At 37.5% G+C, this 13,449-nt stretch overlaps 1 protein-coding gene across 1 annotated transcript; it reads right to left on the bottom strand.

Annotated features, from left to right (window-relative positions):
* Positions 1–752: 752 nt before the first annotated feature.
* LOC149828994 (squamosa promoter-binding-like protein 9) lies at positions 753–10,249 on the bottom strand. The gene is made up of 3 exons (XM_090017191.1): positions 9,852–10,249; positions 1,736–1,872; positions 753–1,640 (listed from the first exon to the last, which is right to left on the bottom strand). Exons 1-3 carry the CDS (start codon positions 10,247–10,249, stop codon positions 913–915), a joined length of 1,263 nt encoding a protein of 420 aa, XP_089873317.1. The 3' UTR covers positions 753–912.
* Between the last annotated feature and the right edge of the window lie 3,200 nt (positions 10,250–13,449).

A 13,449-nucleotide genomic window follows, 5' to 3' on the forward strand; every position in this document is an offset into this window, starting at 1 on the left:
ATGGATGATCGTCCTCCAGAAAACAGGGATCTCTAGTAAGGTAATTCTGAAAATAGGCAGAGCCGATGTGGAGCAAACCATCAGGCAGATTTTGGAAGGAAGGAAGCACAATCATACTGTTCCCACAGCATTAATAGAGAGCTTGTACAGGCTTGAAAAAAATACATGTGGAATACCACACTGTAAATCAAATTTTTTGTGTAAAGTTCTAGCTAGACTAGCCAAGGGGGGCCTGAATCAATGTTGGAAGGACCGGCCCCCAGATTGGCACCCATTATCATGAGGGTGTTTTTGTATACAGATGATATTTACATGATTATTAATACACTGGTAGGGGTCTGGCCTAACCCCAACTTAACTATAAAAAAAAAACAAATGAACTAAGTAGGACCACCATGACTTCCATGAGCTCCAATGTTGTTAGCTATATCACACGGATACTCCATTTTGGCTACCGTTCTGTATCCCTTTGTATACAAGTCATCTTGGGAACTTCCTAAAAATGGCTGTATCCCCATATCCACAGCCGTATCCATGTGACATAGGCTGCTAGTGGTGCCAGTTATTCAAGAAACATGGAGAGTAGGATATTCACACAGCAAGCGGTGAGTAGCTCACTACTTATCTCCAGATACCCAGCCTGGCGTATGACAGAGAGATCATGAAACCCCATTTTTAGTAGAGGTTTTAAGACAAACAGTTCAAATTATCTAATAGCCCATACAAAGCAGTAGCGAAAGACTGACCAAGCATTTAGTCAATTAAAACAGAGTGAATAATATATTAGTAATGGATGATAAATTGCAAGGTGAAATAATACCGAGGTCTTACTGGCTAATCACAGGGTTCTGCAAAATAAGGATTAAAAACCTGAAAAAAGATGAATTCAACCTCTCTGTTGATAGAACCAACCTACAGTCCCCAGTGTGGATTGTGGTCTGAAGGTCCAAATGACCTCAAGTTGCCAGCGTCTAACTGCCTGCCTCCCTGTGGCACCAACTCGAGCTCACCAAGAAACTGGCAGCCATGCAACTCAGATACTTGCTTCAACTCCATTTTGGATTGGATGTCCTGAGAATGTGAGGCCTCGTTGTTTCTGAAACTCCATCCACTAGCTCTGGTTCTAGCAGGTGATAGTGGTTCAAGTATAGCAGTTGGAGAGTATGATGAAAATGGAGGAAATGGTGCAGACCACTGTGAAGAAACAGTAAGCAGCTTGTCAGCATTGACACCAGAGCAGGGTTGGGCGCCAGGAGGTTGAGTCATGGAAGCCTCTTCACCATTCAACAAGTGGTTTACAGAAATAAGGCCTGAAGCTCGGCCTTTTGATCCCAATAGTTGGGGTGACAGAAGAGAGAGAGCACAACCGGGGTCAGAGACTCCGGAGAAACAGTTGCCTGGTGAAATCTCCTGGCTGGAAAAGCTGGACCCACCAGACGAAACTTGTAAAAATGGATGAACTCCTGGAGATAAAATATCAGCAGCAGCAGGATCACCCTGCCAGACATGTGGAACATATTTTTCGGTAGCTTGGCCTTGGCTTGGTACACGTTCACTGGCTCTAATGGTTGACCAAACATCTTTCCCAGCATGTCTTGGGAAGGTGAAGTCTGTTAAGAGCCCTCCAATTCTGCTGTCCTCTGTGATGGCAAAAATAAAATCACTCCAATTCCACAGATACAAGTTTTGCTAAAGAACTAGGATAAGACATGAGAGGATGCAATGGGATGCTTACCATAAAGAAGGGAAGGAAACCGTCCATAGTGGGATGATATTGAACTGTGTGGTGGCTTCCTACGACGTGCATTATGACCAGCAAGGCGCCTGCGGCAACTGCGCTTTCCTTGGTCAAATTCAGAGAGCTGATGAAATCTATGCAGAAAAAATACGGACACAGTTAATTTTATTGCCACAAATGGAATTGAATGACACTCAACATTGACAATAACACCAAAAGTTACTAATATGGTGCATATCAACAGGCTAAAAAATAGAACTCAGGTCAAGATTTTTTTTTTGCGGGGGGGGGGCGCAATTTACTCATACCGAAACTAAGTTCTTCAAACATGCAGGAAATAACTTCTTACAGATTTGCATTTTGCATGCTGCTGTTAGTCCTTTACACTTTCCATTTTTTGCAGCAAATCACAGGTCATCTCAAACCTATTGAAACAAGGAATGCGTACATCTTTCATTGGTATCACCATTGCCTTACTTATTAGGCCTCAAATGCCACCTCACAAACCCCTAATAAACAATTTGCAACTAAAACATACTGTGCCTTTGAGATGATGTTATGTCTAGCTACTATTGCCCATTTGCATAAGCATAAATAAATCAAATACATAGGCCAGAACTAGATACAATGCAAAGAAAGCCAAGAAAATCATGCCTTTCATTTTTCAGGATGCAAAAGTCCATACATGCATCTTGCATCTGAAAAAGTTAACAAGCATTCAAAGAACAACAATCTAATGAAGAATGTTTAGATGGCCACGCCAGGAACCATGAATCTTGAATTCTGAATCCTGAAGCAGATAAATTAGTGGCTGTCATTTTTGTGGAGTCTTAACATCTAACGAGCTGGGCCTTCAAAATGCCACCATAAAATTATGAAACAGTAACACTTGCAGGATGAACAGGCTTCCCTTTGTTTTCATCTTTCTAGTGACCAAATTAAGGTTTTGGATGAACTTCTCAACCATAAATGGACAATTGTGACAGAACATTCATATACATCTTTGCACCTCAATCAGACCAGAGTTAGAAAGCAATTCTGCCTTCTAATGAATTAATGTTTACATGACCTATGTGGTGAAGAAAGTGCATGCCCTGCATGCACAGACACATATACACACTATTGGGCAAGATAATCAGGTAAACAGTAGATTAAATGAACAAGGTGAATGAAACTAAGAGTCCAATGTTTCCTACTGATTGAATAGGCATATGGGTATCAGGTGTAGAGGATTTGGGTAAATGAACAAAGTTAATGAAGAGTCCAATGTTTCATGTTAGTGATGGGATATCTAATGGAGAAAATTTAGAGTTTGAGGATCCTATTCACTACGTCCCCAGCCTTAGGTGCTTATAGCCTTATACACATTCACAAACACGTAGACTTGCTGCTACCAATGGGAATAAATGCTTTCCCAGCTTTAGGTACTTATACATGTTCACCAATCTAATTCATTTAATGTTGCATGCTAAGTACAAATTGCCTCTTTTCATTCTTGATGTTTTGATTTAGAGCCATCTTGGACAGAAAATCACACTGTTACATGTACTAATCTTTGAATTGATTGACATTGATCCTCCTACAATGCTAACAAGGAACAAATCTTACTGATAATAGGTTTTGGGCTGTAAATATTCAAAGCTGCAGCTTTGGTATTCGCATTAACCAATTTTAACTAAGATGAGTTTAATGTTGTTGAGCAGTCTAAACAGATTTAAACAAATTTAAAATCCAAAGCCTGAGACACGCTTAATGTTGTCTTACAATTAACTTAATTCTCAACTCAAAGAGGTAGTTAGTACTTGGTACCTATATATGCCCCACTCATCTGTTAAAACTCTTATGAGATTCATTAAAAAATGCCCTAAGCTTTAACTTAAGAGACACTATTGAGCTCACATGCACACACATGAATATATAAAGTTGCAAGGTGAAATGGCATTTCATGGCTAGACTCATTGACAAGATATTAGCCACTCTAAGATTGTCTAACAAAATGTGAGAAAAATTTTAAGATAAGAGAAGCATGTCCTAGCAGCTATGACCCCAAATGGGTCTTCAAAAGAGAGGTGTCCATTACTTTTATCATAGCCTTGGCAAACATGCCCTGCAAAAGAAAGAAACCACAGAGGAAGAAGAAGCGGTTAAAGAAGATGACCAAGCTCTCCCAAGGAGTTCTAGGACTAGGACATCCCCAATGAGTAACAATGTTTATTTAATATTTACTGGACATGGTCAATGTCAAGGACGTTTGGAGTCTCATCTCTGGTGACACTTTTTGGGTTAAAGACAGTAATGGTGATTGTTATTCTATATATTCTGATATTGAAAATAAGATTTTTGAGATTGACACAGTTATTTTCTGGGTGAACTAGAAATTTATTTTCCAGTTATCTGAATCTAAGTAGTGGACCTACGAGTTACAGTCGTTATTATGCTGATTATGTGTATGACAACCAAAATCAGGGGAAAACCTTTTTTTATTTATAGGGCATACCAAACTCAAGAATTTGGGGTAATTCCGATCAAAACATTTAGTTAAATCCTATTTCCGTGTCCAAATGGATAACATATCCTGCGTATCATGGCGCAGGTGGACTTACGGAACAGCCCTACGTAGAGCAATTTTAGTCCACCAAAACAATTTATCATGGTTATGAAATTCCACTTAATTATTTCATTTTCATAATATTAACAATTTTTATATGTACATGCATTCATCACATACATCATAATATTTCAGAACTTAGTGGCATAATTTTAGGATTCCAAGACCAATATCAAATCAATACATTTGTTTGGACAGTACAACAGTGACTAGCATTCTATAAAAGAAATTGAACAAACAATAGTTGTAGTAGTGGAAATTTGTGATGCAACAATAATGAATTGAACTAAACTGTTGTTTCATTAGGTCTAATTCAAAGGTTCCCACCTACAAGAACATAAGACGACATCATGTGAAAAGACAAAAATGTGTGGAACCAAGAACAAATACGAATACCACATACACACACATTTTTGTCTTTTCAAATTAGAAGGATCTTACATACTTGTAGTTTACTACATTAGAGGGATGCTTAGGTAATTCTGCATAAATTCAATACACACACAAACGAGACGGGGTTCTCTCACCTTTAAAGTTAAAGCCCTTCCAAGATGTATGTGTGTGTGTATATATATATATATATATATATATATATATAGAGAGAGAGAGAGAGAGAGACTGGCCCCTCCAAACAAGGTTAGAAATGAGTCAATGAATAGTTTTCAATTTTTTAACGTGTTTTGCAAATCAGACTGTATGACATATGTTTGGCTTTCCACAAGCAAGATAAAGGAAAATCTTATTGAAGTGACAACAGAATACAAGAAAAGCGAGGGACTGATGATAAGAAGTCACTTGGTGAACAAAGAAAAGTTTAAAATATTACATCCATTTACACTGGACAAGAATCTATAATGAAATAGGAAGAAATACAAATAACAAGTGAAAAACACTTGTAGGTCCAACAATGGACAAGAACCAAGAAGATTACACAAGCACTTTAAGTGCAAACACATAAACTCACAAAGGGGAAATGCCAAAAGGCAAAAATAGAGGAAATATTATTGAGAGAGAGTGAGAGTACAACTACAAAATAGAGGGGGAACACCCCTCTTTATATACACAAAGAATGAGAGAGAGGGAGGCCTTGGGGCTCCCACAATGTAGTCGTTGGGGAGCCCCAACGGTCATATTTATGACCATTGGGGACCCCCAAAGACTACAAATGTGGGGTCCCCAAGGGTCCCAAAAAGAGAAAAATAAAAAAGTAAAAAGCCTAAAAAATAAGTTGTTTATAAAGAACAACTTATAGTACATATGAAAAGACCAAAATTCCCCTATCAGGTATTTTGGAATAAACAGAAATATATATCTATATAACAGAATCCTGCTTGGAATGTACTTTTTTCCATCTCAATATAGTCATCATTCGACCAGGTAACTAAGGCACATAGCCGTAGATAATTTTACATCAAAGATAAAGCACTTTGAGAGGAGAAGGTTGCCCTGGAAGTAGCAAGAAATTCATTATGAAAAAGAGTGACCACTAATGGCACAGATATATATAGATATATAGATATATAGATATATAGATATAAAATGTGGTCAGAGCCTTCACTTGATCTCCTTCTTTTCGAGTAAGCTTTAGTTGTGGTTCCATGGTGGTCCCACTAATGTATCCCCATAATTTTGTTCTTGTGATCTGGTTTTCCATAGCAGTTGCCCACATTAGATAGTTGGATTCATTGAGTTTGAAGGAAATCACGGTGGTGATCTCTTTCTCGGCCATGATCACGAGCAATAAAGGAGAAGGAGCTTGAATCCACAACCACCAATATGAGATTGAAAGCTTAGAGCAAGATACAAAATAGGATCAAGGAGCACAAGAACACAACCACATGATCCTCAAGCTTCATGAACCGACAAGCACAACAATCTTCAAGATCCAAGAGCACGCGGCTCTAACACAATGTAATCGGATGTCAATGAAGCAACACAAGAGGGAAATAAGCCAATAACACATGCCACTAAGGGAAATACACATGCACTAAGGCAAATAGAATATGAGTGAGAGAACACCAACATAAAAATATAAATTTCATTATAATAATGCTCACAAAAAGCATACATGACAATGGGTTTGAAGCCCATTTAAATAGATACAAGAGGGGCCATACTAGTCATTAGACACTCCTAACGGCTAGTTCAACAACCATATTACAAATAATAAATAAAAAATAAGAAAACGAAAAACAAAAACAATGCCTAGTTCAAAAAGATACATATTATATTTTATATATACTAAATATACATATGTATATACATAAATAGTATATACATATATATGTAGTATATATACATATATAAATATGCATAAATAATTAAACATACACAACTATATTTAACAACTATGTCACATGGGTGCGGGTGCGGGTGCGGGTGCGGGTGTGGGTGCGGGGATTCGGCACTTTCAAAAAACCTGGGTGCGGGGGTGCGGCAGGGGCAAAAATGTAATATATATATATATATATATATATATATATATATATATATATATATATATATATATATATATATATATATATATATGAATGTATGGTAGTTGTTAAGGTCCATGACATTTATGCCCAACTTACTTTTTACCATTTTTTTATCTTATATGGTTGTCCCCAAAGATGAAAGTGATGAGTTGTGGAGCTTGATTCATTGTTTTTGCCCTTGCAGGAAGGGGGGTCCGGGGGCTCCCCCCGGCGCGGGTCCCCAAAGAAATTTTTTTAAATTCTGCAGCCTATTTCATAGGGCAAAAAAAAATTTTTTTTTTAAATCCAAAAAAAAATTGGACAAAAATGACTCTGGGTGCGGTCAATGCACCCAGGGTCGGGTTGACCGCACCCGCACCCGCGTCGACGCGGGTGCGGCACCCTGCTAGCCGAATCCCTGTGACATAGTTTAACAATATATATATAGTAATGGGTAGGTGCCTGACTCTTTTTGTGCCTACCATGTGCCTACCACCAGTAGACAGGAGTTTTCAAAAATCTGACCCTGCAGATGTGTTCCGCATGATCGATTTGCTAAGAAATCACACTTGGATAATGTTTTTTTGAGAAAAAAGATTATTTTTTAAGCACTGAATATTTTTTTAAATTATAGACCATTTTTTTTTAATCTTATAAAAACCTAAGTTGTTGTTGGAATCGGACGATCCAAAAGTAGATTCCCATAAAATCAAGCATGTAGATCACATATGTACGGTCAGATTTTAGAAAAAATAGAAATAATCTTTCCAAAGGGTGGTAGGCACACGGTAGACACAAAAAAGCGTCAGGCACCTACCCATTACTCTCTCTCTCTCTCTCTCTCTCTATATATATATATATATAGATATATATATAGATCAAACACAAATGTGCCATCATGAAACAAAGTAAGATATAATATACCATTCTATTAGGAACCCCAAGCTCACCCCACCCAACACTAAGAAACCAAAAGGCTATTGTTTTTATTAGCACACAACCAACTGATCAGAAGTGTGTTCCCTTCCATCTAAAGAGCAACGGAAAGAAGAAACTTCCAGAACAAAAGTAGCGGGGACACACGCATCTTGATAAGGAAAAAGTGTTTCTTTTGTTATTTTCCAGTTCTTCAATCTAGAATCTAATGATGTTTAAAAATCTGTACAAAGGTATGCTGAATTTGAATGAGGTTGGCTATCCTGTTCACATAAAAAGGAACAGAAGGCCTGTGTCTTTTAAGGATTCAAAAATTAGCAACACTTTAAAATGTACCTTCACTAAATGGGCTCCTTCATGCCCTTCTTGATAGTCAAGAAGTTTGTTCCATTATATTTCTTAACAGTGGATGATCAGTTCAAGAACAAGTGAAATAGTCCATCCAGACATTAGATTACTTCTATATTCCATCCAATGACAGAATTGGGGATAGGGGACTATACTAACTCCCTACCTATTTTATTGTAAAAATTTCCAGGACCAATGATTAAACCATGCAAAAAGATAGAAATATTTTTTTTGTAAAGGAACAAATGAGTCGACCCATTTCTGTATCAATGATGATATATGTTGAGGTTTCACAAGTGGTGCTTCCTGATACTGTACTTGATACAGTTGTTATAATCCCCTACATTATGCAACTGAAACAGGTTCTTGCTAATGTTAAAGATGGAGGTTCGAATGTAGGGGTTGTTCTCATTTAACACGATCATGTGCATCACTTTTCTATTGGACAAGAAGCTTTGAAAATGAAGCAAGCATCTCATTTTATGGAAAACAAGTACATTAATTTGCCAGCACTCAACCCAAAATAATGCTGTCATACTAATAAATTTCAGTGCTGTGAAGCCACATTTTCACCCTGTGAAAGATTGGGTTAGAAAATAGAGGAGAAATACTCCTAAAGAACAGTTGATCATAAGAAACTTACCAAATGTTCTCAAGCAAACAAAATATCAAGTTAGATATTCTTCCATTATAGACCATCACCAAAAATAGATCCATTCCTAACATAAGTCCAAATTGGGATCTAAGCCTGCATATTTCCAACTAGACTTTTGAAAAGAGACTCTGCAAGTTCAAGTCAAATATGATAATGCAACCACAATGAAAACGTTGCTATCCAGGACTAAAAACAAAAATTCCTCCTCCATTCTTTTCACTCCACAAAGCAGGAAACCATTCGCACACACTTATGTGTTGATTCGTTCGTTCACAACTTATGTGGATGAAACTTAACCAGCTCAAGCTGTGCCCAAAACACACAGTTTTGCTTGCTTTTCTTTGAACACTGTGTTCCTTCATGGGGTCCCCTGTGCACATGAAAAGCATACTCTGCAACTGGGATTCATCATTACTACATTTACAAAATATCCATTTCTCTGTTCACCATGGACATCATGTTTGACACATTCACTTCCAATTGTAGAAAAATCTTGGAGATCTCATAATCATTTCACCAAGAAGGCATCTCCATCGCACTCCTCTCAAAATGCTTTATACTCACCTATACTGTGTAAAGGATAAAAAAGAAGGCCAATAAAGAGAACATTCAAAAACATCCTGCTCACTTTCCAAACTAAAGTACACAAAAAAAAGTAACTCTCAGAACAGTGGTCCACTAACATGATCTTCTCATCTCAAAAAAGGGAAAAAAAATCATAAAACCCATCATCCCCAGCATAATGGGAACTGAAACAAGCTTACAACCATTACAGCATGTCACCATCTTCATTGCCAAAAAGGAAAAGAAGAAGGCCTTAAGATACCCATGTTCATTTCAATAAAAAATAAAGACTACCCCCACCAAAAACATTAAAAAAAATAAAAGCCAACGCTCAACCAATTCCACATTGAGCACCATGTTCACTCATCCACCACATTCGCTACCAAATTCATTCCACTCCCCAAACCTCCCAATTAAAAAAAAAATCAAAAGAATTCCAGAAACCCATTTTAGCCCCAACCCCAAAGATGAATAAGAACCAATCCCCACATACCCAAACCAACCAAAAATGGCATCACAATTCTAGAGAGAGAGAGGCTTTACCTGCTACACTGCTGGCAGAACCTCTGTTCGATTCCGGCGACGATGACCTTGGGGGACTTGGAATGCATGCCGCACACCTTGTGCCTGCAGTAGTAGGCCTTGGCGCCAGTCAGGTCCACCCTGCAGTCCTCGACCTGGCACCTGGGTGGCTGCCCGCTCTGCACCACACCTCTGGCCCTCTTTGACGGCGGAGACGGCACTGCCGACGCCGCCAAGGCGGTGGGGAAGCCCCTCGGATTGGCAGGGGAGCCGGCGCCGGCGTCCTGGAAGTAGGTCCTCTTTCCAAGCTTCAACCCGTGCAGCGAGTCCTTGAGGCCATCGGCGGGGCAAGAGGAGTCCCCCTGGCCACCATGGTGGCCTTGATCATCTTCCCTTTCTTTCATGGCATGAAGGTCCATGATGGGTGGTGCTGTTGATTTAGGCCTACTGTTTCAGAACCACCAACGCCACCCATTCAACATAGAGAAAGAGGGTGTTTGTGAGGAAGGGGTAGTGGTTAAAAGGGGAGGTGACTGTGTGTTTCTAGAGAGAGAGAGAGAGAGAGAGAGGCAAGGATGGGATGTAAAGGGGACATGGCAGAGGTCAGGTACACTGAAGCACTGTCATGTTCTTGCAGGAGTGCGTGTTCGTGAGAGGGACGGACCAGAATATTCGGGTCCTGGACCCCTTTACCCGGAACCTAGGGTTAGTTCCGTAATTTAGTTTCTACAAACTGGCATAGATGATGGATGTTTTGTGTATTTTATTGTTTTGGTGTTGGTTTATTGGATTTCGGACCCACGCATGTGCATTATTTTTGTGGTCCAAGTTTTTCGGCAGTCAAACGGATCGGATCATTCTGATCCGGATCTTAGACATGGAGTTAAGGACTTAAGGGTGTCAACGGGTCGAGTTTGGTTCAGACCCAGGTAAAACCAGACTTGAACCAGATTTTCGGGTATGTTATTGGATCCGGACCTAGGTCTAATGGGTCTACTATAAATAAAACCATATCACATGAACCAGACCCGGTAAAACCATATTTCCTATCATTTTTACATTAAAATTTTGTGGGTCTTAATCAAATCTCTCTGGTCAGGTCCGAGTCTGGTATAAAATTTTACAAACTATACCGGGTCCATGTATTAATCGGACCTTCAAGTCTGAACCCGAGTCTTAATCGAGTCTTCTTATTTATCACCATACCCAGACCCTATAGAATTCCGTTAGGGTCAGGTGTGGGTAAACCAGGCCCGTTGACACCCGTACATGGAGTGGGGGAGGAGGAGGGTGATGTGGGATGTCGTTTGCCTGAGTTTGTCAATTGGATCGGGTGGACCAGTACTCTGCACGGGTCGACCCTTATTCTTTGCTTGCGAAACATTGAGCCACTTTGTTAGCTGCATGGCAGTGGGAATGCTACTTTGGACTCCGTCAACTCTTCCCCCACTGAGTTTTAACGGTTTTCCATAAGTATGGTAACACTTGGGACGAACACCTCTCACTCTCTCTCTAAAAGGAATAAAAAAATCAACCGTTTATGTTGCATCTAAATTTTACTATAAAATTTTCAGGTTTACTTATCGAAGCAGCAAGTTCTTAACAAACAAGCAATGCCAAAATATATTTTTAATTTTTAACCAATAAAGAAACTATTTTTTAATATTTAAATATATATAAATATAATTTACCAACTCAGGGGCTTTGTTTGTCTAGCAAGAGCAGTCGGTGCACGTGACTCATGTTGGGACGTTGCAAGTTCAAATCCCTATGGTATGGTTGTATAACTGGTAAGGGTCTACCTAACCAAAGTTTTTCATGGAAAAATATATAAATATAATTTTATTAAAATTTGCTAAAAATATTAAAACAATGTTTGTTCATGTCTAAGTCATGTCAATGTATCATAACATGTCTCGTTTATTTGACAAGGGAGACAGCCATATCAGGTGTAATCACGTTGCACACTTTAGTGTGTCACCGCACATTTGCCTTCCATCTTTTGTTGGGCCCTACAGTTGACAGGCTTTAACTAGAAATGGAGGGTAGTTAGTTACGGTTGTACTTTTCAAAAATTCAGATATTTAAAATTTGTGCTTAAAATATATTTTTTTAAAACATAATAATTTTTTTTTTAAAACAGAAACCTGTTTTAATCTTCAAGCTCGTCAAGTTAAAAAGTCAATCATTTCAAAAATATTTTATTTTATTGAATGAATATCAAAATTATTACAAACTAAAACAATAAAACTCAAAGACAGTTCAAATTATCTTAATCTGTACCATTTTTTTTTTTAAGTTTCGGTTCACTTCATCATTCATCTGTTCATTTATGTGAACCTAAAATTTTTTTAATAAAAACAAATAAGACAATTTAATGTCAAAGTAAATACTAATAGACCTTTATCAGGTTTTTAGTATGTATGAAATTACATACAAAATTATATCACACTTCTCATAAACGACATCACACAAAGCATATCAATAAGACACATCTCAATTATGTGTCATTCCATGATTGCAAATAAACTATGTCTTCATTAAAGCATATTTGCATTTCACTTTACATGAACTAAATATGATTGTATACAATTAATTGAATGACCCTAAGGAATTGTTTGCTTCTCACAATCTCATTTACATATATAACAAAAATAATTCTATCTAAATCAACATAAAGAATTGTTTACACAATCAAATTAAGTAACTAATTAAACAAATAATTATATTTCTACATGCTTATCCTATATGCATTAATCATATTATTATCTTTCAAGTTAGATTACTTTTGCATTAAATGTCATCCTAACAAATATTTTACAGAATTAAGTAACAATCTTGATTTAACACCTAAGACACCACTATCTCGGTACATGATAAGTATTAGTAGGGAGTGTATTTTCATAAATTTTATTTTATATTTTACCCATGGCTAGTAGAGATGCTAACACCAGAGTCAAGGAACCTTTGTCAACAATTTTTGCAGTTGGCTACGATCGCAGTCAATTGCTAAACACATACATGGTTGGACTACCAACCATTACAGTTGTATTTGTCCCCCTAATTAGTTGTGGGTGAGAGGCAGGTCTTTTTCAACCTCAATTTTTTTGATCTTAAGTTTTCACCTTTACAAGGATCCTCATCTTGAATTTTTACCCTCACATTGATCCAGGCAACCTAGTATTGTTATTTATCCCTTCGCAAATATTACTGAAAACTCTACGGGATTGGTGCATGATGTCGGTTCACATTTGACTGATTTGCTTGTTTACCATTTTATATTTTTATGACAAACTCTAAATCATTAGTAAAACTTTCCTTATCCTTTTGAGATCATATTCTCAATGCATGTCATTTTTAAAATAAATATAGCATGCTAAAAAAATTATAATAATTGCACTTTTGGATCAATACCCGTAAAATTTTTCATGCATCAATATACATTTTCAAAATCAGCATGCTTATAATTTTAAAATAGCATGGATTCATATTTAAAGCATAATTTTGTTTTCTCAAACATTATGCAACACATTATGCATTTCAAATAATTTAAAATAAAATGATTATCTCGAAAGATGCATCATTCGTATCAACACAATTTAATGCATCATTTATCTAT

Source organism: Nuphar pumila, chromosome 9 (genome assembly GCF_984573655.1).
Source record: "Nuphar pumila chromosome 9, dmNupPumi1.hap1.1, whole genome shotgun sequence".
Taxonomy (NCBI): domain Eukaryota; kingdom Viridiplantae; phylum Streptophyta; class Magnoliopsida; order Nymphaeales; family Nymphaeaceae; genus Nuphar; species Nuphar pumila.

Excerpts from the sequence above, each read along its gene's own strand:
- LOC149828994 (XM_090017191.1), bottom strand. The coding sequence starts at position 10,249 with ATGGACCTTCATGCCATGAAAGAAAGGGAAGATGATCAAGGCCACCAT. Across the intron at positions 1,873-9,851 it reads TTCTGCCAGCAGTGTAGCAG|ATTTCATCAGCTCTCTGAAT; the intron begins GTAAAGCCTCTC and ends TTTTCTGCATAG. Across the intron at positions 1,641-1,735 it reads GTTTCCTTCCCTTCTTTATG|AGGACAGCAGAATTGGAGGG; the intron begins GTAAGCATCCCA and ends TTGCCATCACAG.